The 23,958-nt window shown below is 41.2% G+C and overlaps 1 protein-coding gene across 4 annotated transcripts in view; it reads right to left on the reverse strand.

The window, feature by feature from the left end:
* SPATS1 (spermatogenesis associated serine rich 1) overlaps positions 1-23,958 on the reverse strand; it is a 1,192,417-nt gene that overhangs the window by 404,113 nt on the left and 764,346 nt on the right. For all 4 annotated transcript variants that reach the window (XM_044062692.1, XM_044062693.1, XM_044062690.1 and 1 more), the window contains one exon: positions 1,284-1,448. In XM_044062692.1, coding sequence (XP_043918627.1) covers positions 1,284-1,448 — 165 coding nt within the window. The remainder of the gene's footprint in view (positions 1-1,283; positions 1,449-23,958) is intronic.

Here is a 23,958-nt window from a genome sequence, read left to right on the forward strand (position 1 = left end):
TTACTGTTTTTCATTCAGTTAGCTAAGACATTAATAGCAAGATGGGTGTGCAGGTGGCTGTTCTAAAGAAGCTGACTTCTCTGGCATAGTATGAGTTTTCAAAGCTCCTACCCATCATGTTGTCCAGTGATTTCTGATTGTTCTGGCTTCCAGTCTCTTGACTTGAATGTTGTGTACTTTGGCATGCCCCTTTCATAGGTCCATAGGTTTATAGGTGTGTACTAGGCTAATGGCCCTGGACCCTTTACAAGCCTAGCCCACAGAAGTGCCCTGGCATCATGCCACCCGACATTAGTTCCCAGGGCCTCTATCAAGTAGAGCCACTGCAGTGATCCCCAGGGTGAACTTTCTATTTCCCATCCACTCATCAAGATTTTTCTTGAAGAGGGCCAGTGAGGTGCTCTGCTTGACATGTATGGGAAGTCTGTTACAGAGCATGGGCAGTCTCTGGGTTATGAACCTGTCCCTCCAATATGTTCTGTTGATTGTGGTAATGAGGTTGAGGTCTTTGGAGTGTGTGGTGTGGAGGGATTTGGATTTCTTTAGATGTAGCATTTCTAACAGAGCCGGGTCAGACATGGCTTTGTAAGTCAAACAGAGATCGCCTCTTAGTAGATGATATGAGACAGAGAATAGCTGGAGTTTTTTTTTTAGTCTGTCCATGTAGGACATGTGTTTAAGGCCTAGGATCCTCTTCATGAGGTACTTTTGTGGCCTTTCCAGCTGTTGCATGAGTCTAGTGAGGTACATGCCAAATGGGCATTATATTCGATGACTGGCCTAATGAGGGAAAAGTAGAGAGAGATGATGACCTCTTTCTTCCTGGATGCAAAATCCTTGGTACTAAGATGTGCCACATAAAAGGACTTTCTGACCACATTGGCAATTCCCTCTGGGAGAGGACAGCAGGCATAGAATATTCATTCCTCCACCCCATGTTGGTTGCTCCTGTTCCTGGAATACTAATCAAAACCATGTTGGCTGGAGTGTAGCCCGGGCTTCATCCTTCTATTCTATGGAGCTGATAAAAGAATGTAAATGCAAAAGAAAATGCCCAGGTTGAGGTTCCATGGGTATGACAGGTAATAAAGTTGCAAAATAAGGAATTACTGTGAAAATCACTGCCTTAAATTAGGATGTGCTTAACAAAAAGTGAAATTAAAAGCAGATAAATACTTTATAACATTATACCACTCCATTTGAAGAGACTATGCTTATAATCACAATTAGTGGAAGTAGATTATATCCTTATACTTTTATAAAAAAAATTATGAGTTCCTCACCAAATTGCTTTCTTCCTAACAGTTGTGGTAATGATATCTCTTTTACATTTTCTTGGTTTGCAAGGTATTTTCCATTAAAGTTGCATTTTTTCCCCACATGGTAAGTTACTGGAAGTCCAAAATCAGGATAAAATGTCCATTCAGAATCAGATTCCCTGTTTGCATCTGAAATTAAAAAACACAGTTAAAACTGTACTTTACCCTAATGTTAAATCTAAAAAAATGTTGAAGAGAATATATATGTAAATAAAAATATATCAATTTAATATTGAGCAGAGAAAATAATTCTACAAGGATTTATTTGTAAGTTGAATAAGACTCTGACAGCTTTGTTATTCATAAGTTTTAATCTCACTAAATTACAGAAATCATGCCACATATAACATTATGTAAAGAAATGTGAAGCAAGCTATGGGCCTGACAGGCTACAGGTTTCATTTTATATGCCGGCCTCAAAGTGTTCTAAAGTCGGAAGTACAATATTGTTTTTTTTGTTGCATGAATATTTTAATGTCTTCCCTTCAAATTTTGCACGACTGCTGAATCCTACACAGATGCACTTTAGAAGCACTTACACAAGTGCATGGATCATGCTATCCCTAACAGAACCAAGATGCTATCCTCCAAAAAAAGGAAGCCAATCTGGTGGTCTTCTGCCATAAACAAACTCTACAACAGAAGAAAGAAACTTGCTAAAAAGAGTAAAATCCCATGCATGATTAGAGGAACTCCCTGGTCAGCCTCAGTAAGAAGCTGAGATCCCTCATAAAATCCTCCAAAGCTAGCTACGAAAGCAAAATCGCCACTGATTCTAAAGACAACCACAAGGCATTCTATAGCTATGTCAAGAATCTCAATGACAACACTCAGATCTACTCTGAGTTACAGCACAATGGCACTAAATATACAGAACAAACTGATATTGCCAACATCCTAGCAGGTAGGTTCAGTGCTAACTTTACCCCCCTCTCACCCCCTAAAGGCCCATCTCTATACCAGAAGAATGCAAAGTTCCTGTAATCACGGCTGCACAGGTAAAAACCTCACTCTCCAAAGCCAAGAACACAGCTTCCGTGGGACATGACAACATCCCAGGCTGCCTTCTACATGAACTACAGAATGAACTAGCACCCCACCTAAGTACCATGTTCAGTCATAGCCTCACCTCAGGCTTTCTGCCCATTGAATGGTGCACCGTGATGGTTATCCCACTCCACAAAGGGGGAGCCACAACAGACCCTGGGAACTACCGCCCCATTAGCCTGACGAGCCTGGTCTGCAAGGCCATGGAATGTATCATCATGGAACTCATAAACAAAGACATTGGAAATCTCCAAACTCTGGACTCCACACAGTTCAGGTTTTTAAAAGGCAGATCATGTCTCCTAAACCTGATAGACTTCTTTGAAGCAGTCACCAAAACCATAGATGAGGGTAAGGTGATTCACACAGCCTATCTAGATCTTGCCAAGGTGTTCAACACCATCCTCCACTCTGGAATTATAGATAAACTCACTAAACTAGGTATAATTCCCTATGTCACAAGATGGGCTGCCAACTGGCTTACTGACAAAACCTATACTGTGGAAGTAGCAAACTCCAAATTAGACTTCAGACCAGTGACAAGTGGAGTACCACAGGGTTCAGTCCTGGGTCCTCTCCTGTTTGGAATCTATTTTTCTGAAGTACAGGCTAACACAGAGGATCTTTGGCTAAATAATTTTGCAGATGACTGCAAACTAGGAGCCATAATCGAAACTCCTAACGATGTGGACATCCTACAAAAGGGCATCACTGAGACAGATGCCTGGTGTCAAAGCCATGGCCTCAAGCTCAGTGCCAAATAGTGCATTGTCATCCCCTTTGGTAAAAACTCTGTATCCATGAACTACCACACAGGCGGTAGTCTACTTAACACTGAAAGTGTAATAAGAGACCTTGGGACACAGGTGGACAGTAGTTTCTAGACTTCACAGAAATTATATTTCACAGGAAATGTCCATTTAATTGCGAACTTTGACACGCATCCAGTAACTATTTTCAATCATGTGCCAACAATTACTAAGATAAAAATGCTGGGTAATGAAGTGAAGATAAGATGCTGCTGCTTCCCCATCCACCTGTTAAAAGAGTTTATTTGAATTTAAGGAATAGGTAGTGGAACTTATCCACGAGTTATTAGGCAAGATAGAAAGTACTCTAGAAGTTTTAGCTAATGTGTTGGATAAAATGAAAGTGGAGTTTAAGTGGAGTTTAAAAATAGGATAGAAATAAAAGCAAATCAAATTTGGTTAGGAAGTAATAAGAGTTATTTACAAGGGCTGACAAAAAGGATTACAAAATAAGGGAAATCTCACAGAGCAAGAAGTGTAACTGCAGAGTGCTAAAGATAAAATTAGGGAGTACCTAGATAATATGTATGAGTTTAGAAAGATTGCTGTTAAGCAACTGTTTTTTGATGATAACTTCATAGCACAAACATTTGGCACAACAACTTAAGCAGCAGAAAGTAGAAGGGTTTGTTGCCAAACTTAGGGAGCCTATAACAAGAAAAATAATCACAGATCCCATAGAGGAATTAGAAATATTTTGAAGATTTTATGAAAATTTGTATAAAGCAGAAAAGTGTGGAAATCAACAAAAAGCATAAATGTAAATATTCGTGGAAGATTAAATATGACAAGGTTAGAAGTAGATGAGGCTCAACAACTAACAATTATGATGCAAAGAGATGATTAGAACAGGCATTGCTGTTAAAAAAGGGATAATTAGTATGGCATATAAAATATTGCATGGTAACTATAGCAATCAATCAGAATATGTCAGGAAAGATAGGGAAGAGAGATTGGATAAGCAGTTCACAACAAAACCAAATGGATGATGTATGTATGGCTCCCAAATATGCAACAAATCTAAAAGATTTAGGATTTTTGTCTCGAAGTGTTTGCACAGATACTTTTATACCCCAAGCAGACTCCAAAGAATTTTTCCTTGGGTAGACAGCAAATGTTGGAAGTGTGATGGGGAAGCATGAGGTAACTGACAGCATATGTTTTGTGAGCGTAAATAGTTAGCAGACTTTAATAATTCCCTACAGTGTACTCAGTCATAAATACTGGACGAGCAAATGGGTATAACTAAGGAAAAAAGAAGTTATGTACCTACCATAACGCTCCATGTTAGTTGTCTTCATCTCGCCCTCTTTCTTGCTGGTTGGATCGGAGCCGATCCTCGACTCCGACTCGGCCATCTTCTATAGATCGAGAGCTGTTTACTGGCTCAAGGCTACCCCTTATCCCATTATGCCTAGCGATAGCTACCCAGATCTTGTTTGAAATAGCTAACCCCAGACATAGCCAGAGAATCAACCTGTCCAAATAGGTTGAGCATACCTGTCATACTCTTTAAGTCAGTAGAAGAAACAAACTAGAGAACACTCAGCCAGTGAAACCAGAACTCCTCTCGATCCAACAGGACAGGGGAATGGAGGGTGGGACGCAAGAAAGAAGGCGAGATGAAGACTAACATGGAACGTTATGGTAGGTACATAACTTCTTTATGTTAAGTTGTCTATCTCGCCTTCGTTCTTGCTGGTTGGGAAAGCGTCCCTAGCACCTACAATCCTGGGCGGCTCATTGGAACAGACTCTTCAGAACAGTGGAACCAAAATCAGCTCTGCTCCTGGAGACCATATCTAGCTTGTAATGAGAAATAAAGGTATGAGGATTTGCCCATGTAGCAGCTGCACAGATAGAATCCATGGGCAACCTAGAGTGGAAGGCTACAGAGGTGGCCAAAGCCCTCATAGAATGACCTTTCGGTTTGATAGGCAACTCTTTGTTTCTCAACTGATAAATGAAAGTAATAATGTGAGACAACCACCTGGATAAGGTCACTTTGGAAACTGGGAGACCTTGTTTGCCTTAAAGCGAAGGAAAGGAATAGTTGGTCCGACTTCCTTATATCCTTAGTCATATGCAAGTAAAAACACAATTGTCTATGAACATCCAGTCGGTGTAATTTGTATTCTTCCTTGTTACTGTGGTTAGGGAAAAACACAGGAAGATCTATAGATTGGTTTAAATTATTTTCTGAGCAGACTTTCGGAAGGAACGAAGGATTAGTCCTCAGAGCAACCCTGTCCTTATGAAAAACCAAGTATGGAGGACGAATGCATAGTGCCTGAAGTTCAGAGACACGTCTGGCTGAAGTAATAGCTACCAGAAAAAGTGTTTTCCAAGATAGAAACTTATTGGAGCAGGATGCTGCAGATTCAAAGGGGGGCATAATTAAGGAGGTTAATACCAAATAAAGGTCCCAAGGAGGAGGGGGATCTCTCACTGGAGGTCTAAGGAGAGTAGTCCCTCTTAAAAAGGCTTTACAGAGCTTATGAGACATAATGTTTGAATAAGACAACCCAAAATGAAAGTTAGAAATGGCCGCCAATTGAACCCTGATTGTAGCAGAAGCGGACCCAGAATGAAAAAGTTGTGCTAGGAATTCCAAAATTTCGTGGACTGGGGCTGAAAAGGGATCTACGTTCCTAGCCTCTGCCCAACAAGAAAAATGTTTCCATTTGCTAGCATAAGTTTTTCTAGTTGTGGACTTGTGAGAGGAGACAATAATCTCACGTACAGCCGGGGAAATGCTGGGAAGCCTGGCTAATGTTGGAAGTGGAGCAACCAAGCTGTGAGCTGGAGTGTTTGGAGGGATTGATGTAGCCCGCCTGACTGATGAATCAGTAGGTCTGGAATAGGATCCAGAGTCCAGGGCTGATCAAGAAGGTAATGGTGCAGGAACGGAAACCATATCTGTCGAGGCCAGTAGGGGGCAATGAGGATCATTTTGCAGCCCAACAATATTGCTTTCTGTATGAGTTTTGGAATCAGGGGAAACGGGGCAAAGGCATAAAGAAGTCCCTGAGGCCAATCGTGGACTAGAGCGTCTCTGGGTGAGTGACCTGGAAGCAGAAGAAGGGAGAAGTAGTTGCTGCATTTGCTGTTGAAGGGTGTGGCAAAAAGATCGCAGCAAGGCTGTCCCACCCAATTCAGAGACAACTCATCAGGCATGAGAATAGCTCTGCTGAGTCTGTCCGCTATGATGTTGGACCTCCCAGGGATGTGCGTCGCAATCAGAAATCGTTGGGAGGAAATCGCCCACTGCCAGAGTCTGAGTGCTTCTCGACATAGTGAGTAGGACCTGGTTCCGGCCTGCTTGTTGATGTACCACACCACTGACATGTTGTCCGTTTGAATTGCAATGGTCCCAGAAGGGAGAGAGTCCTGAAGAGTTTGCAACGCTAGGAGCACGGCTCTTATTTCTAGGACGTTTATATGCAGATGGTACTCATGAGGCTGCCAAGTGCCTTGGACTGTCCTGCCCTTATAATGCCCCCCCCCACCCTATCAGGGAGGCGTCTGTGGTCACTGTGGCAACCGGAGGGGGCTGAATGAAGGGTCTGCCCTGAGTCACCAGTGGGGAGACCATCCACCAGGAAAGGTGCCTTTTGCACGCTTCTGTAATCACGATCATGTGAGACATGGGCAGCTGTTGGAAAGACCACTGTGTGAACAGAAGCCACTGAAGGATCCTCATGTGAAAGCGGGCCAGTGGGATTAGAAGAATTGCCGCTGCCATGGAATCCAGAGTTTGAAGGACAAACCTGACTTGGATTCTTTTGCTCTGCATTAGAATTTGTACTTGCTGGCGAATTGTAGACACCCTTTCTGGCGGTAGCCTTGCGAACATGTTCCTTGTGTCTACATCTGCTCCTATATAAGTGATAGCTTGACAGGGCAACAAGGCAGAGTTTTCAAAGTTTAGTGTAATGCCTAGCTGGGAGCAGATTGTGATTGTATAGTGCCTGGCTTGCAGAAGTTGATGCCTGGTAGTAGCAGTGAGGAACCAGTCGTCTAGATTTGGAAACACCTGGAATCCTTGATGTCTCCGGTGAGCCGTGACTACTGCCATACATTTAGTAAACTCCCTGGGGGCTGTGGTGAGACCAAAGGGCAGAGCTCTGAACTGGTAATGACTGGCTCCCAGCCGGAAGTGAAGGAATCTCCTGGAGTGCCTGTCCATTTTGATATGGTAGTATGCATCCTGAAGATCTATGGAGCACATCCAATTGTCCTGACCCAGAAAGGGTAGAATGGACTGTAGCGTGACCATCTGAAACTTTGTTCTTTGAACAGACTTGTTTAGTCTGCTGAGATCCAGAATTGGTCTCCAGTCCCCTGTCTTTTTTGGTACCAAGAAGAACCTTGAGTAAGTTCTGGATCCGTGTTGGTCTGCCGGGATTTCCTGGATGACTCTTTTTTTCTAGCAGTTTTGAAACTTCTAAGACTGCTTGGTCCCTCAGATTGGGTGGAACATCTGGAAGGGATTTGCTTGATGGTAAGGGGGGGGGGTTGAGAGAAGGGAATTTTGTAACCTCCGGATATAATGGACCATACCCATTTGTCTTGCGTTAAGTTTTGCCAGGCTTTTGGGTACAGTGAAAGTCTTCCCCCGACTGCCTCCAGAGGCGGGCAGCCGGGCAACCCTTCAGGGATGCTGAAAGGGCTCCTCAGAGAAGGATTCTCTGTTGCCCTGGCTCTGCGACCCCCTCTGCCACAAGGGCGGCGTCGTTGTTGTTGTTTCCTCCTCTGCCCCTGGAGGAAAAATCGCTACGTGTCTCAGGCGAGGCTTCCTGGGATTTTTGGAACCACATTTTACCACTCTTCTGACCCTTGCTGTATGGTCTGGAAGGAGTGGAAAAACAGACTCCCACAGCAGAGAGAGTCTTGCCTTCTTGCTCACACCTAGTCAAAGTGTCTTTCACCTGTGGTCCAAAAAGAAATGAACCATCAAAGGGGGTGTTGGTGAATGACGCTCTAAAGGGTTCCGCAAAATTACATAGCCGCATCCATGCATGTCTCCTAAGGGCCACGCCCATAGCTGCGGCTCTACTCGCACCATCGGCTGCATAGGAAATGAGCCTCATGGAGGAGTTGACTACAGAATTAAGGGTTGCCAGCTGGGAAGCCACTTTAGCTTGAGCCCCCTCAGCTGATGGATCTTGAAGGGTATCTCCGAGCTCTTTAAGGAGATCCCGCTGAGGCCGGGTAAAATGGCATAAGTAGTTCAGTGACCTCATAGAAAAGGTCGCTGAAGCAAACATTCACTTCCCGTATCTGTCCATGGTCCTAGACTCCTTGTTAGGAGGATGGACAGACAAAGAGGTTTCCGCTAACTCTTTTTTGGTGGCTGCTGCTACCACCATGGCATCAACAGGAACACCTTTGGTAAGGAACTGCTTATCATGGGGTGCTGTGATGAACTTACCAGGTCTCCTCGGAGTTGGCTCCACTGTATCCGGGGCTGACCAAGCCTTTCGAGCCACCACTGACATAAGTGGATCGAAAGGCGGAGAAACCCAGGAGGTGGAAGGTCGGGAACCAAATGCATCCAGGAATACAGACTCATCCCTGGTAGGGGCTAGGAGATTCCAGTTCCCCCTCTGCTTAAGCATTTCTAGGATGCCTGAAAAGGAAACATCTTCAGAGAGGGATCTCGGAGACCCTTCCGAATCATCTAAGTCTGTATCAGAAGTGACAGACTCAGGGGAGTCAATGTGCTTCCTCTTGCACTTCTTCTTACAAGGGGGCTTCTCTGAATGATCAGGGGAGGCCTCGGAAGAAGAGGAAATACCCAATGGGGTGCCCTGGAGTGCCGGTTCCCCACGCTTGGGGTCTGGAGGAGGAGGAGCAGAGGTTGGCACAGGCACTACAGGGGACGGAGCCGATGAGGCTGATAGTGGAGCTGACTCAGTGGCCAGCACACTCCTCATGACATCGAAGGCGTCCCTGCCATGATGCAGAGAAGGCTGCGGTTCTGAGGAAATCAGAATCCTTCTCTGCACCGAGGGAGATGACTCCGAGGCCGATGTAGGAGCCGAGCTCACCTGCACCGAAGCTCCGAGAGGGAGAACGGGGTCGGACAAGGGTCCGATGCCACTCACCCCCTCAGAGCCGACGAGGGAGCCACGGTGCCCAGATCCCTCGATGGACGGCACCATCGAGGGAATCGGAGCCGACGACGGAACCGAAAGAGATAGAGTTATCGGAGCCGACGGTTCCACTACTCGAACCCCAACAAACTCCGGCTCTGAGCTCAATGGAGTCAGAGGAGGAACATCGATAGAAGTGGACAGAGCCGACACCTGTTGAGGAGGGCTGGACAACATCTTGGCAAGTGCCTGCGACTTTAGCAACCTACTGACCACTCTCTCCACGTCATGATCTGACAGCCTGGAGGATCGAGAGGAGTGAGAAGATCTATGACTGCACTCACTCTGAAGCAGGGGAGACTGAGGAGCCAAATGTATCGATTCCAAAGAAGGGGACCTCAGCCTCTTGTGGCTCCATGAAGGCTACGAAGTTTCTGATGGAGCCGACGGGGAGATAGTCTTATCGGTTACAGCCGGAACCAAAGTAGCAGGTAGAATCTGAAGCAAAGACGGCTCCGAACTTGGAGCCGACGATTTGGTAGATTTAGGGGATTTCACAGACTGAGTCTTGGCCGGTGAATCCTGGAGCTTTAAAAGACCCCTAAGAATAAGCTTATTCTTATGCTCCTGCAGAATTCTTGGACTAAATGCATGGCAGATAGAACAAGAGTCCTGCAGGTGCACAGCGCCTAAACAATAGATGCAAGAAGTGTGCCCGTCTGTCAGAGACATCTTCTGACAGCATGAGTCACACTTCTTGAATCCAGACACTTTGGATTCTTTTGACATCCTGTAACAAGAAATACAACAATAGCTACAAATCAAAATACAGTCTACAGAAAAGCACAGTATACTAACAGACTAAAGCTGAAGATTTTTTTTTTTTGATAGGAAAGCCTCTAACTCAAATGGCTAGCCCATAAAGAAATTAGAAGGAAAGCCTCTAACCTAAACGGCTAACCTGACAAGAAAGGATAAGAAGGGGGGGGGGGGACTCTCTAAGTTAAACGAGTTCGATAAGGAAGGGAAGGAAGCTACAAAGACACACTAGCTAACACAACCAAAAATAAGACTAAAAGTTAACAATAACAGCTAGGAAAAAGACTATTTTTAGTAAAAAGGTTCTATAAAAAACTTTATACGAGCCTGAGCCAGAAAAACAACACCTCGCAGCTGAAATGGCAAACGAGATCTGGATAGCTATCGCTATGCATCATGGGATAAGGGGTAGCCTCGAGCCAGTAAACAGCTGTCGAGCTATAGGAGATGGCTGAGTCAGAGCCGAGGATCTGCTCCGATCCAACCAGCAAGAACGAAGGCGAGATAGACAACTTAACATTAAGTTTTGAGCGGAGATGCAGGATTGGAATTGCCTAGACAAAGTAAGGTCTTCTTAAGTTTAATTCTAGGGGCTGCCAAAAAACAATTACTAGAAAACGGAAATCAAAATCTAAACCAACTATACTTGAAGTAGTGAATATTGTAACAGAGATAAAAGAACAGGAAGTAGGACCTTTAGATAATGGTATGGGCAATTTATATAGAAAGATGGACATTGTGGGAACTATACATGCAGAGAAATGTTTTGGAGATGGAATGAGGTTTAAGAGAAGGCAGGAACTGAATAATTTATGTAAAGTTACTTGGATGATATGATGTACATCAATATATGTAACATATAATGTGTGCAAATATGAACTTGTTAATATGATTTTATTACTTGTATATAAACGTAAGGTTGCCTATGCCACAAGTAATAATTTAATAAAGAAGTTTTTAAGTAAATAACTTGCTGTTGATATTTCTTATTTATATTGCATTCTTATATGTGAGTCTATGCAGTCAGCTAACTGAAGTTTTGAAACATGAGGAGAATAAATCTAAGATGACATCTCTGCTTAATTTAGCAAAGGCATATCGACATCAAGCAGGAATGGAAATCAAACCAGAAGTAGATAAAAACCAGGCAGCAACTGAATGTGCTAAAAAACAAACGAAAGAATATAAACTGAAGGACCAGATGAGAAGGCAAGAAATGTGGAAAAAACATAAATATAGTTGCAAGTATAGAAAACTTCTGGAAGAGCCTTATGTTGATCAAGAAAGCAGTAATGGTTAAGGAGAGGTGAATTCACATCAGGAAATGAAAGGTTAATATAGGCAGCCTAAGATACTGGGCTACATACATGCTGGTTTATAAAGTCCATTGAACATGTGGAAGAAAAAGACATATGTTGGTTTTGTAAAACCGAATTGGAAACAGTCACAAACCTTGTTGCTGGTTGCGACGCACTAATGGCAGAGGGACTGTATACTGAACGGCACAATAATGTGGCGAGACTGTTACACTGGAGACTGTGCAAACATTATGGTATCGAAGTGTCTGAAAAAAACTGGAAACATGAGCCACAAAGAATTATAGAAAATGATGAAGTTTATATCACATGGGATCACTCAATACCAACAGTTCAAAAGATAAATGCTAGAAAGCCGGATATAGTGGTCCAAGAAAAGAAGACAAAAGTAGCATTGATCATTGAAATCACCACACCTAGTAACTACAGTCTCTTGCATACAGAGACACAAAGTCATAAAATACCTGGATCTGTAGCCAGAAACGAGAGCCATGTGGAAGAAAGATACCTAGACAGTTCCAGTAGTAGTAGGAGCAACTGGTCTTATAAAAAATAATTTACAATCATATTTAGATATGTTACCAATTCATGTAACACCGTACGAATTGCAGAAGGAGTCATTACTGGGCACACTGCGGGTGCTGCGAAGAGCACTTTTGGCTAACATCAAAAGGTGAAACAATACTAATTTCATGAACTTTAATCGTACTTTGACTTAGGAATGAGGGCCATTCCCGTCATTGTATTAGAAACCCAAACGACTTGGAGAAATTAAAAATGACAGAAACCATTACTTAACAGCTTAAGTCATGGCTATAATTTGGTTCCTAGAAAACAGCAAACTGTAAAGACTTCTCATCTTCTCTTTGTCGATGATTTAAAACTATGTAGCTCATCAGACGAAGAACTGAAAGCACAACTGCAGGTTGTCAAAACTTTTTCAGATGATATAAGAATGTCATTTGGTCTTGATAAATGTGCAAAAGCAATCTTTAACGCAGGAAAACTGCAGCACCAGGAAAACATCAGTTTGGGACAAGAATGTGATATAAAAGAACTTGAGCAAGAGGGAGTGTGTAAGTATTTGGGAAATGATGACGGATCAACAATAAAACATGAACAAATGCAAATAAAACTTAATAAGGAATACTTTAGAAGACTTACACTAATCCTGAAAACAGCGATGAGATCTAGGAACAAAATCCAAGCTATAAAACAATTTGCTCTTCCTGTCCTAACTTACAGTTTTGGAGTAACTGACTGGCCCCAAAATGTGTTGGATAGACTAGATAGGAAAACAAGAAGGATGATTCATACTCACCAAATGATTTATAAAAATCAGTGTATACCAAGATTATAGATCTAATCACATCACATACCTATGCCTGCTATTTATACATTCATTTCCTTGTACTATTCATCAATGAGGCAGGAATTTTCCTGTCCATGCAATTTTCCTGCCCACACAATGTAATCTGTTCTAAAAAATTTTACAATTATGTAATGTTTATTTGAACAATAGAATGACTTTTGATTTGTTTTTATGAATGTTCTCTTGAAATATGGATTACTGTATCTTTTACACTGTAATGACTATTTAAACCAACCTTTTTTTCTTTTTCTTTGAATACCACCTGAGTATTGTCTGAAATTATCATGTAATAACTTTGACAGTCCATGTTACTATTGTTGTATACTCTGTATCTTGCTGTTTCTGCTTGTTTTATATGGAGCTTTTCTTCTCATGCCTCCGCTGGAAAAGGACGTGTCCAGTCGGACTATCCCAGTAAACAAATGTAAAATAAAATAAAATAAATAAAAATATATATATTCCCCATTCCGAAGGAGGGATGGGCCTCCTTGAAATTGATTACATGTATAGATTTGTAATCGTGAGAACTCCACACATATCTGCTGACCTCACAAGACCCAAACATAGTGAAAGTTTTGAAACATGAGGATAATAAATCTAAGATGACTTATCTGCTTAATCTAGCAGAAGTATATTGACATCAAGCAGGAATGGAAATCAAACCAGAAGTAGATAAAAATCAGAGAGCAACTGAATGTGCCAAAAAATAAAAGAAAGAATATAAAGTGAAGGACCAGATGAGAAGGCAAGAAATGTGGAAAATGCCTAAATATAACTGCAAGTATAGAAACCTTCTGGAAGAACCTCATGTTGATCAGTATCAAACACAGGAATGGTTAAGGAGAGTCAAATTCAAACTAAGAGATGAAAGGTTAATATTGGTGGCCTATGAAAGTGGGCTACGTACATGCTGGTTTACAAAGTCCATTGAACATGTGGGAGAAACAGACAAATGTAGGTTTTGTAAAACTGAATTGGAAACAGTTGCATACCTCGTTGCTGGTTGTGACATACTAATGGCAGAAGCACTGTATACTGAAAGGCATAATAATGTTGCAAGACTGATGCACTGAGGATTGTGCAAACATTATGGTACTGAAGTGGCTGAAAAACACTGGAAACATGAGCCACAAGTCATCACAGAAAATGATGAAGTTTATATCACATGGGATCACCCATTACCAACAGTTCAAAAGATAGATACTAGAAAACCAGATATAGTGGTTCATGAAAAGAAGACAAAAGGACCATTGATCATTGAAATCGCCACACCCAGTGACTACAGTGTGCTGTGTACAGAGAGACACAAAGTCATAAAATATCAGGATGTGCAGGCAGAAACGAGAGCAATGTGGAAGAAAGATACCCAGACAGTTCCAATAGTAGTAGGAGAAATGGGTCTTATAAAAAAGAATCTACAATCATATTTAGATATGTTACCAATCCATGTAACCCCGTACGAATTGCAGGAGTCATTACTGGACACACTGTGGGTGCTGCGAACAGCACTTTTGGCTGACATCAAAGATTGAAACAATGCTAATTTCATGAACTTTAATCATACTTTGACTTAAGAATGGGGTCCGTTCCCATCATGGTATTAGAAACCCAAAAGATTTGGAGAAATTAAAAAGCCAAAAATGTTTGATAACTGCTGGGCCAGGAGGGTCACCTATCACTTCTGGTGGGAGGGAAGGCAACACTCCCGATGCTTGGGGGCTTCCCTCACAGGAATTACTTAGGAACAGAAGTAGAAAGAACTGGGAGAGAGTCATACAGACCCCTCAGTAGTGCTAAAAGCCCATTTCCTTTGTTCAAGTTCAAAACTATATCCTTCCAAAGAGAACCTCTGAATGGAAGGGGGATCCACGGTCACCTGTCTAATCATATCCAGGAAGAAATAATATGAGTAATATTTTCCTATGCAGGCACATAAGTGAGACTGGTCTTTGAGGCAGAGAGTATGGAAACCTATGACAAAACCTGTCATGATAAACCTTACTGGATCTTTTTTGAATCCAGAGTCAGGAAGGTCCTCCTGACTCTCCATTACCTGAGGTACAATGGAGGATTGGAACCTTATCACAGCTGACTGATAGTTATGGGATCTAAGGCCCAATGTGGAAGAGGAGAACCCTGTCTATTTCACCCTGTCCTAAGGCATAGAATACTTCTAACATAGAAAGCAGCAAAAGTTATGTTGTCTCTGGGACCTTATGCTGGAGCTATCATAAAAAAACAAAATGACCACCAGAATTGCCAGGAGGGTCTAACATGTGCTAACAAGTGGTGCTTAGACAACATCCTCAAACTAAATGATGACACTTGCAACAATGTATCCTTTGGCAAACCCAGGTACCCATAGTTCTATCATACAAATAACACAGCCCTAATAACTGAGTCAGCTATTAGAGACTTGGACACCTTTACTGACAATGAATCATCCTTTCATCACCATGTTACAATTGTCAGGAAATTCTTTTACATAGCCAGACTATTAACCATAGGTATATCTTCTAGATCCAAGGAAGTCATCATCTCCATCTACTCCTTACTTATCAGGCCAGTTATAGAGCAGAATCCTCCTTTGGTATGTACTTACCTAAGCGTACAACTCAGCTCGAGAGAGCACCATGTTTTCTTACTAAGGCAATCAACCTTCCGCTACTCTATCTAAAAGTGCTTTTATTCTTTTCCATGTCCTATCAACTTTTGAGAGGGGAACCACTACCTAGCCTACAAATCCTTGAAGGATCCGGTTATATGCAACCTCCTTCACATCCATAAAATTAACAGCACCCAAAACACCTACTCAAGAAATACGAACTTCCACCTCAATATAAATAAAACCGGCTGGAGTGATTAGATATCTATTACAGAGAATACCTCTTTTATGGAATAGACTTCCCCTGGATTTAAAGCACTGTATTTTCCTGATTCCATTCAAGTGAAACCTGGATGACTGGAAGGGCAATCATAACTACAGATGTGATCTGGCCCATAAGGCCTTATGGAAGTAACTAAGTTCAAAGTCCTCCATTCTTTTGGAGTCTAGTATTAATGCATGTCTTAGTAAATTCAGTGTAGAATCATGTGGCTATGCTATACATGCTCCACCATATCAACAGCCTAGTATTAACTTAAGAAAAAGCTTGTGACACCCAAAGACTGATGGATCAACTTATGGACATACTCAGCAGAAGGAGGATAATACTGCTACTGGTCCTCCATTTTTCTCACTTTCTTGTGCTGCTCAAACACCATCCAGGCATTATGCCAAGAACCCTCTTACAGGATATTGTACTAGAGACTTACAACTGCTGCCATCTTTTCAGAGTTGAGGTAGGCTTCGGGCATTTCTCTTCTCCATCTGCCTGTGGATGGATGTTTTTATCATTGGTACTTATAGCAATGAGTGGTATGACTTTTCTCTAACACTCTGTAGAGAGAATGTCACTGTGGGATCTGCTTTGTGATCTGGTGATTGTATAAACACTTGGAAGATTTCAGTTTCTTAGCCATTAAATATGCAACTTTCCCATGACAAACGTTAAGACCATGATTTGGCAGAGAAGAACATAGGGATATGCAACAGCTGAGCAAGCTCTCCTGAACTGAAGTTATATGCTGGTACTGTTACCCTGGAACCTCTCAAAACAATTTCAAATTTTAGTAGGTTTGGGAATGAAGATTAAGGACAAATTAGGGGTATCTCTCTACAATATGGGCACTTGAGAAGTACTGCCTTCAGCATGGGAATGAGAGAAAACACTTTGCAGAGCAGGGGATAGCAAAACAGGAATTGCCAGCAGTGCTCTACTGCAAAAGTCTTCTGAAATCACGCGAGTTGAGAAGTAAATACCAATTACAGATAATGGGTAAGTAGGAAATGTCTTTTAGCATTTACTTGACATTAGGTTATGCATATTTGCCTTTGTATTACACAGTGCCACAGGCAATAAATAAGGGAATGAGAAAAGTAACACAGGGAAGACTAAACAATGGCATAAAAGAAGAATAAATGTAATGCAGACCAAAAGCAATTTAATTAGAAATTTGTCTAAAAATAAGGAATGCCATTATTAAATGCAGTGACCATAATATACTGATATACTTTAGATATGCTTGGAAAATCATTGTATTCTGTTTTGAGAATGGCATTTTCTGTACATAGCTGACTTACGGCCAGGACAGTCCAGCCACTGCTTTATACTCTTAACAAAATCTCCCGTGATAAGCATGTGAGAGCAAATGATTTCATACCATTTAAGTCAGTAATCAATAAGAGCAGACACATATCTGATACAGACTCTGCTGACTCGTACTAAAGCTGGAGTAATACTGCTGACCATTCAACACTACCAAAATTGAGCACTTTGTTTTTGCAGACCTTCCCTGCTCTGACCTTGAAATTATGTCAGCTTTTTTTTTTTTTTTTATTATTCCTTATCTTTCCCTACTGTAGTTATTCTGGTCTGAAATGTACAGATCTGAACTTGTAAGTAACTGCATTTCCTATGCAAGCCTAGGCATCCCAACTGCACTGTGATATTAAACACATGGCAACACAGCAACAAACAAAACTGCAAATTAATGTAATGCAGGAAGGAACTGTGGCTCAGTTGTAGAAGTCTCATTCTCCACCCCCAACCAGTCTTTGCAGGCAAAGATAAATTTGCAGTTCACTCATGCATCTCATCTTTTGGAAGTAGATAATGAACACAGATAATTTAATCCCTTCTGGCACACAAAGAGGCACATAACAATACAGAGATGCTGCACAGGAGTATAATTTAAGAAGGTACTAGGGAGACATGGCAAAGCCCAGTTGAATCAGTGTTATTAACACTGCTGTATTCAATTAAACACTTTACGAAAATGTGACAGCAGTAAGGCTTATGGTCAGATAGCTACACTGCTAGCTCACTGTGTGATTTCAGATACTCAGTTCACAACACAGTAGCTCACATGCCTTATCTGTTTTCTGTGTTATCTTTTTAGTTTCAAAATGAAGTATGCTCAGACCACATCTCTATAGAGTTCTCATTTAAATGTTCTATTTGGCTATTTTTGTACAATCCAAATTAGGCACAACACGGAACCTTACAGTTTAAATAATAAGCAGTCTTGAGACACTGAGACTATTATGATAAGTAAGCAACACTGCTTAACTCAAAAGGGTGGGTGTTACAGAGAAATAAACGGCCTAGGGCTGTTTTGGGGCCTAATGCTGCACCCCCCTGACTATTTTTTTCTCTTGCTGATTATGCTTGACAGGAGCCATGGTTAGTGAAGAGAAATGGAATAGTAGCTCCCAGTAATTGTTGCTCCTGCAGTTACTTAGTTTAGGTTTACTGACTTTTTATTTGTCCGACTCACTAACCATAGCATTTTAGCCATATTTAGTGAGGTTAATGAAAATTGTAGCCACTTTTTTTTTCATCAGTTTTTCACAGAGGTTAAATATGCTGCAATGAAGCTGTGAATTTCTTTTCACTGGGCTCTCCTCAAATTGTAATTCTCTGTAGAAGAATGTTGGTTTTATAAAAGGATTTCATTACGTGTTATGTCCATTTTGTAGTACTTTGTGTTCTACAGAGATAATGTAACGGTATGAATAGGATTTTACTGTGGGACTGCACCAAGGATTTTTGAAGAAGAAACAGGTTTATTCTATTTTTATAGCAGGGAAAGGGAAGAACATGGAAAAATATATATATATATATAGTCACCATAACATTCCATCTGTGTTGTCTATTTTCATTCTTCCTCAACAAATGGGTTCAGATTTGACCCTCGGATCTGACTCAGACGCTTTTTCCAGATCGTGGAACACTGAAACTCTCGAGCTCTTCCCTTAACCATAATGCACTAGTCCCCTACCATGCCTCAAATTTTGTTTGCTGACCTTTAAGCCTATATAGTATTTAACAAATAAAAGTAGACGAGATAATATCTGGAGCTCAAATAAAAAAAAAAAGTTATGTACTTATCATAATGTTCCATCTGTGTTGTCGATCTTCATTTTTCCTCAAAAAGTGGGCTCAGATCCAGTCCTTGGGATCCAACTTAGCCAATGCTAAAGCTCGCAGCCACAAAATCTCTCAAGCTTATCCCTTACCCACAACACACCTACCAAATTACCAAAGATCTTGTTTGCTACAAAATTAGCAAAGGAAGATTATGAGAGTTATGGAAAAGCCATATCCAGAAGTCATTTTATATATATATGTATATACATATAGATATATATATAGATATATATATATATATATATATATATATATATATATATATATATATATATATGTGTGTGTGTGTGTGTGTGTGTGTGTGTGTATTTATGTCTATATTTATATAAAACACCATGTAAATACTCGTTCCTCCAGAACCCATAGGATGGGGGTTGGTGAGAGGGAGGTGAGGAAGAATAAAGATTGACAACACAGATGGAACGTTATGGTAAGTACATAACTTCTTTATCAGATGTTGTCAATCATCATTCTGTTCTCAACAAGTGGAAATGTATCCCTAGCTACCTGTGTCCAGGGTGGACTCAAGGAAGGATATTCCTGAGCACCACAGAACCAAATGACGCCCTATCTCTGGAGACCAGATTTTGTTAAGACTGCCAAAAGTATGAGGAGTAGCCCAAGTTGCTGCTGCACAACTATTGTCCATGGACATTCTTGATTGAAAAAGTGGAAGTAGCCATGGATCTAGTGAAGTGTTCTTTCAAGAGATGAGTAAGAGGAATGCCCAATTTAGCATAGATAAACGAAATGCAATTTGTCAACCACTTTGATAGGCTAACTTTGGAAACTGGTTTTCCCAATCTTGATTCACAGAAAGAAATAAACAGTTGGTCAGCCTTCCTGATTTTTTCTGTTCCATGCAAATAGAATCGCACTTGTTTATGAACATCCAGTTAATGTAAGATATATTCTCTTTTGTTGACAAACTTGGTAAAAAACACTGGTAGATTGATAGTCGTATTGATGTAGGATTCTGACACCATCTTTAGAAGAAATGACGGGTTGGTACCTAAGATCAATCTGTCTTTGTGGAAAACCAAGTATCGAAGTTTAGAAGATAATGCTTGGATCACAGAAATTCTTCTTACGGAAGTAATGGCAACCAAGAAAATTGTCTTCCATGTAAGATATTTAAGGTCGCATGTAGCTGCTAGTTCAAAGGGAGGTTATGTGAGAGACTGAAGCATCAAGTTTAAGCCCCATGAAGGAGTAGGGTCTTTAATACGAGGCCTTAGAAGAAGTATCCCTTTTAAGAATGCCTTGCTCAATTTGTGAGAAGCTATGGATGTGGCATTGAAACTTGTATGGTAATTTGAAATTGCTGCTAGTTGAAGTTTAACCATTGAAGAACTAGCACAATTTTGAAATAGGTATGCAAGGAAATCTAAAATGGAATTGACAGAAACTGAAAAGGGATAATGATTGAGTTGCTGAGCCCAAATGGCAAATCTTCTCCATATACTGAAATATGGTTTTCTTGTTGAGGGTTTATGGGAAGATAAAATTATATGTCAGACAGGTGATGAGAGTTTGATGATATGGGTAAGTGCCAGTATAGCCAGCTGGAGTTTTGTAAAGAATGATATATCCTTTGAATATCAAACTGATTTATACAAGATGCTTATGTTACAAATGTATTAGAACTGTATGTCATTTGTATATCAAACTGATTTTTGTACAGATGCCTGTGCTGAAAATGTATTTGTGAGTTTTGGTTGTGTTGAAATGTATGAACATTGCACCCTGCAGAAATGAACAGAAATGTACATGTATTATTGTAGCTGAATTAAATGTATATGTTTTAATAGAGGATACTGGTACAACAGAGGTTAACTTTCAGAAAAATAAGGGAAATGTAAATGAGCTGTTAGGCCATTAAAGGTCACCCCAAAGTGCTGAATAGGACTGGAGTCTCTGGGCCTGGCTAAAATCATTTCCCATTAGCTCAGAGAAAAGAGGGGAGGCCCCAGGCACAGCCATAAACATCTGAATGTGTATTGTGGCCGTCAGTGCTAACCTTCTGTGTCTGCTTCAAAGGGGAATACTGTGAGAATCCAGAGTCAGGTGACCAGATGAGGACATTCTGTCAGCCCTCTTGGAAATTATACTTTAGATATTACAAAGAGAAATCTCAGAGTAGTGAGTATTCCATTTGCTCCTCACTCACAGAATTTTGCCTTGCAGCAGTAAGTAAATTAACTAGGGAACAGTAGAATACTCTTAGATTCAGTCAGGAATATAGTGAAGCTCAGTTTAGATAGTGTTTTTCTTTATTTGTTTGAGTCTGTCCATCAATGTTCTTTTTAATATTTACTGTGATCTGAACTTTGTGATTTGCTGTGAATATATATTCAGTATTTTCATGTTCTTTTATTATTTATTATTACATATATTTAAAACTTTTATTGTGGCTGATCCTTGTAGAAAGTACTTAATCTTTAAGAGTGGTTATATTTATTTGGTGACACTATGTGGGCCACTCCAGAAGGCCTGGCCATCTTGGTGAACTACTACCATTTGTATTAGTATTAATATTACACAGTATAATTGGACACCCTTTGTAAGAGCTTTATAGTACTGGCTGGTGGCAGCGACTCTACCTTATAGTTTGGGCAAAGTTGGTAGAGCAGGTAATCTGTGCCAGCCTTTCCCAGCTTAGTGTGTGTCAACTACTTGGGATGAGGACACGACGCACTGGGTTTACAGAGAGGGTGCTGGAGGACTTGGCTTGGACACTCAGCTGAGGACCTAACCCTACAGCTGTACCAGTGGGGAGTTTTATTGGGGACCTGGAGGGAGATAGATAAAGAGACATCCAGACCCTGGGCTGAGTGTGTTCCCTGTGTGCTCTTAAGGGAAACTGTACTTGATGCAGAGATGTCTGCATTTGGAAATACTGAGTGCATCCATTTGTATTCCAAGTGCACATCCCTCTCCAGTGCAGTGGTGAGGATTAAGGCTCTTTGATTACTGGCCCAGCGTCGGGACAACACATATTGGTGGCCATCACATATTGGTAGCAGTGGTGGGCATCACAGAGAGCACAAATTGTCTGGCTACTAAGGGAATTGGAGAAGCCAAGTAGTTAGCTTGAGTTGGTATATCCGGGTGTGACATGCCCGTCGGGTGAGACAGGGTCTGAAGTTGGATCTAGGTTCATGGTGGCTGAACCCAGTACAACCACAGGAAGGGAAACCAAGTTTATCGAGACCAATAGTGGGCAATAAGGATTACTGTGCTCTTTGACCTGGCAGCTTTCTGCAGAATTTTTAGAATCAATAGGGTAGGGCTGCCACCTTTTCAAATGCCCAAAGTGGGACATTTTTTGTAGAAACATCAGATCTTGCAGTAGAAAACATACCCAGAGCCAGTGCAAAGGACAGAACTTCACATTTTTTTGCCAAAATAAAATATTATTCTTGTAGCATTTGAATTGATTATGCTACTTCATATAACATGTAGGTGTTCCAGATATAAAATAACTGTTTATGCAACTATTAAAGAAGACTTATGAAATATTTTCTTGTACTAAAATCTCAGGACATTTGCCATTTTTTTAGTTTTTTTCATAGGACACAATTGCCCAAAGAGGGACTGTCTCTTGGAAAAAGGGACAAGTGGGAATCCTATGATGGAGTTGGTGGGAAGGCATACAAGAGACTGAGGAGGGGTCCAATTGTGAAGTAGAGCATCTTCGGTGACTGCCCCTGTGGGGAATCAAAGCAAAGTAGTTGCTGCACTTGCTGTTTAGTAGAGAGGCAAAAACATCATAGCATGGCTTGCTCCATTGATGGAAAATCTCATCTGCCACTTTCTCATTGATGGAACACTCATATGGAAAAAGAATGTACCTGCTTAGTTTGTCCACAATCATGTTAAAACTCCCTGGAATGTGCATCACTAAAAGAAAGTGGTTGGAAGAGATTGCCCACTGCCAGACCCTGAGAGGTTCTCAACACAGTGGGTAAGATTTGGTTCCCCCTTGTTTGTTGATATACCAGACAACTGACATGTCATCCATCTGAATTGCAATCATCCCAGAAGGAAGATGTGTTGAAATGCTGGCAATGCCAAGAGCACTGCTCTCATCTCTAGAACATTTATACGCAAATTGGCATCTTTGGGGGCCAAGTACCATGGACTATGTTCCTAGAACATTTATATGCAAATTGGCATCTTTGGGGGCCAAGTACCATGGACTGTGTTCCCCAGATAATGCTCCCCCACCCTATCTGGAAACCATTCATGGTCATTATGGTCTTGGGTTGTTGGAGATGAAGAGACAGCCATGGAATAGTTGATCAGACTGAATCCAGCAATACAGATCTCTTTTGCAAGTGTTGGTAATTCTTATCCAGTATAACATTGTCTGATGGAAGACTGAGCACTGCATAGTCATGATCATACCTTTGGGGCAAGAAATCTGGACAAAGCCTTACAAAATCGGGGGGGGGGGCAAGGGCCCAAAAATAGGGACAGATTTTAAATATTGCTCTTATAAACTTAGAAAGTTGCTAGATTAACAGGGTTTGCATTAACAAACATTTTCTGAAGGAAATCTGAAACTCAGATGTATGTCATTATTTAGTTACTTCAGTACTCAGATCATCCCAGTGATTTGCCAGAAAAACACAAATTTTATGAGGAATACGCTAAAAATAAGAGGTGAAAATATGGAGATTCTGCGAAAATCTGGGCAGTTGAGAGGTATAGCCAGCAACCATTGAAGGATCTGCATGTAAAACCTGGCCAACAGAACTAAGGTTACCACAGCCGCCATGAGGGCTAGAGTTCGAAGAACTATGTGGGCTGAAATTGAGGTGTTCTCTACAGCCTTCTTGACCTGTAACCTTATTGTTTAAACTCGGTGTGGTGGAGGGGAAGCAATGGAAGCCTTTGTATTAAGAAGTGCTCCAATAAATTCCAGTGCCTGAATTGGTTGAAGTTGTGATTTGCTGTAGTTTATGGTTATTCCTAGGAGAGTACAGGTGTGGAGAACCTGATCCCTTGCTTGTATGAGTTTATGCCTAGTCGAAGAGGTAATGAGCCAGTCATCCAGGTAGGGAAACACCCAGAATCCTTGCAGTCTGAGGTAAGCTGCTACTACTGCCCTGCTTTTGGTGAACACCCTTGAGGCTGTGGT

Source organism: Protopterus annectens, chromosome 2.part1 (assembly GCF_019279795.1).
Source record: "Protopterus annectens isolate FY-2018-M chromosome 2.part1, PAN1.0, whole genome shotgun sequence".
NCBI classification, from domain to species: Eukaryota; Metazoa; Chordata; order Ceratodontiformes; family Protopteridae; genus Protopterus; species Protopterus annectens.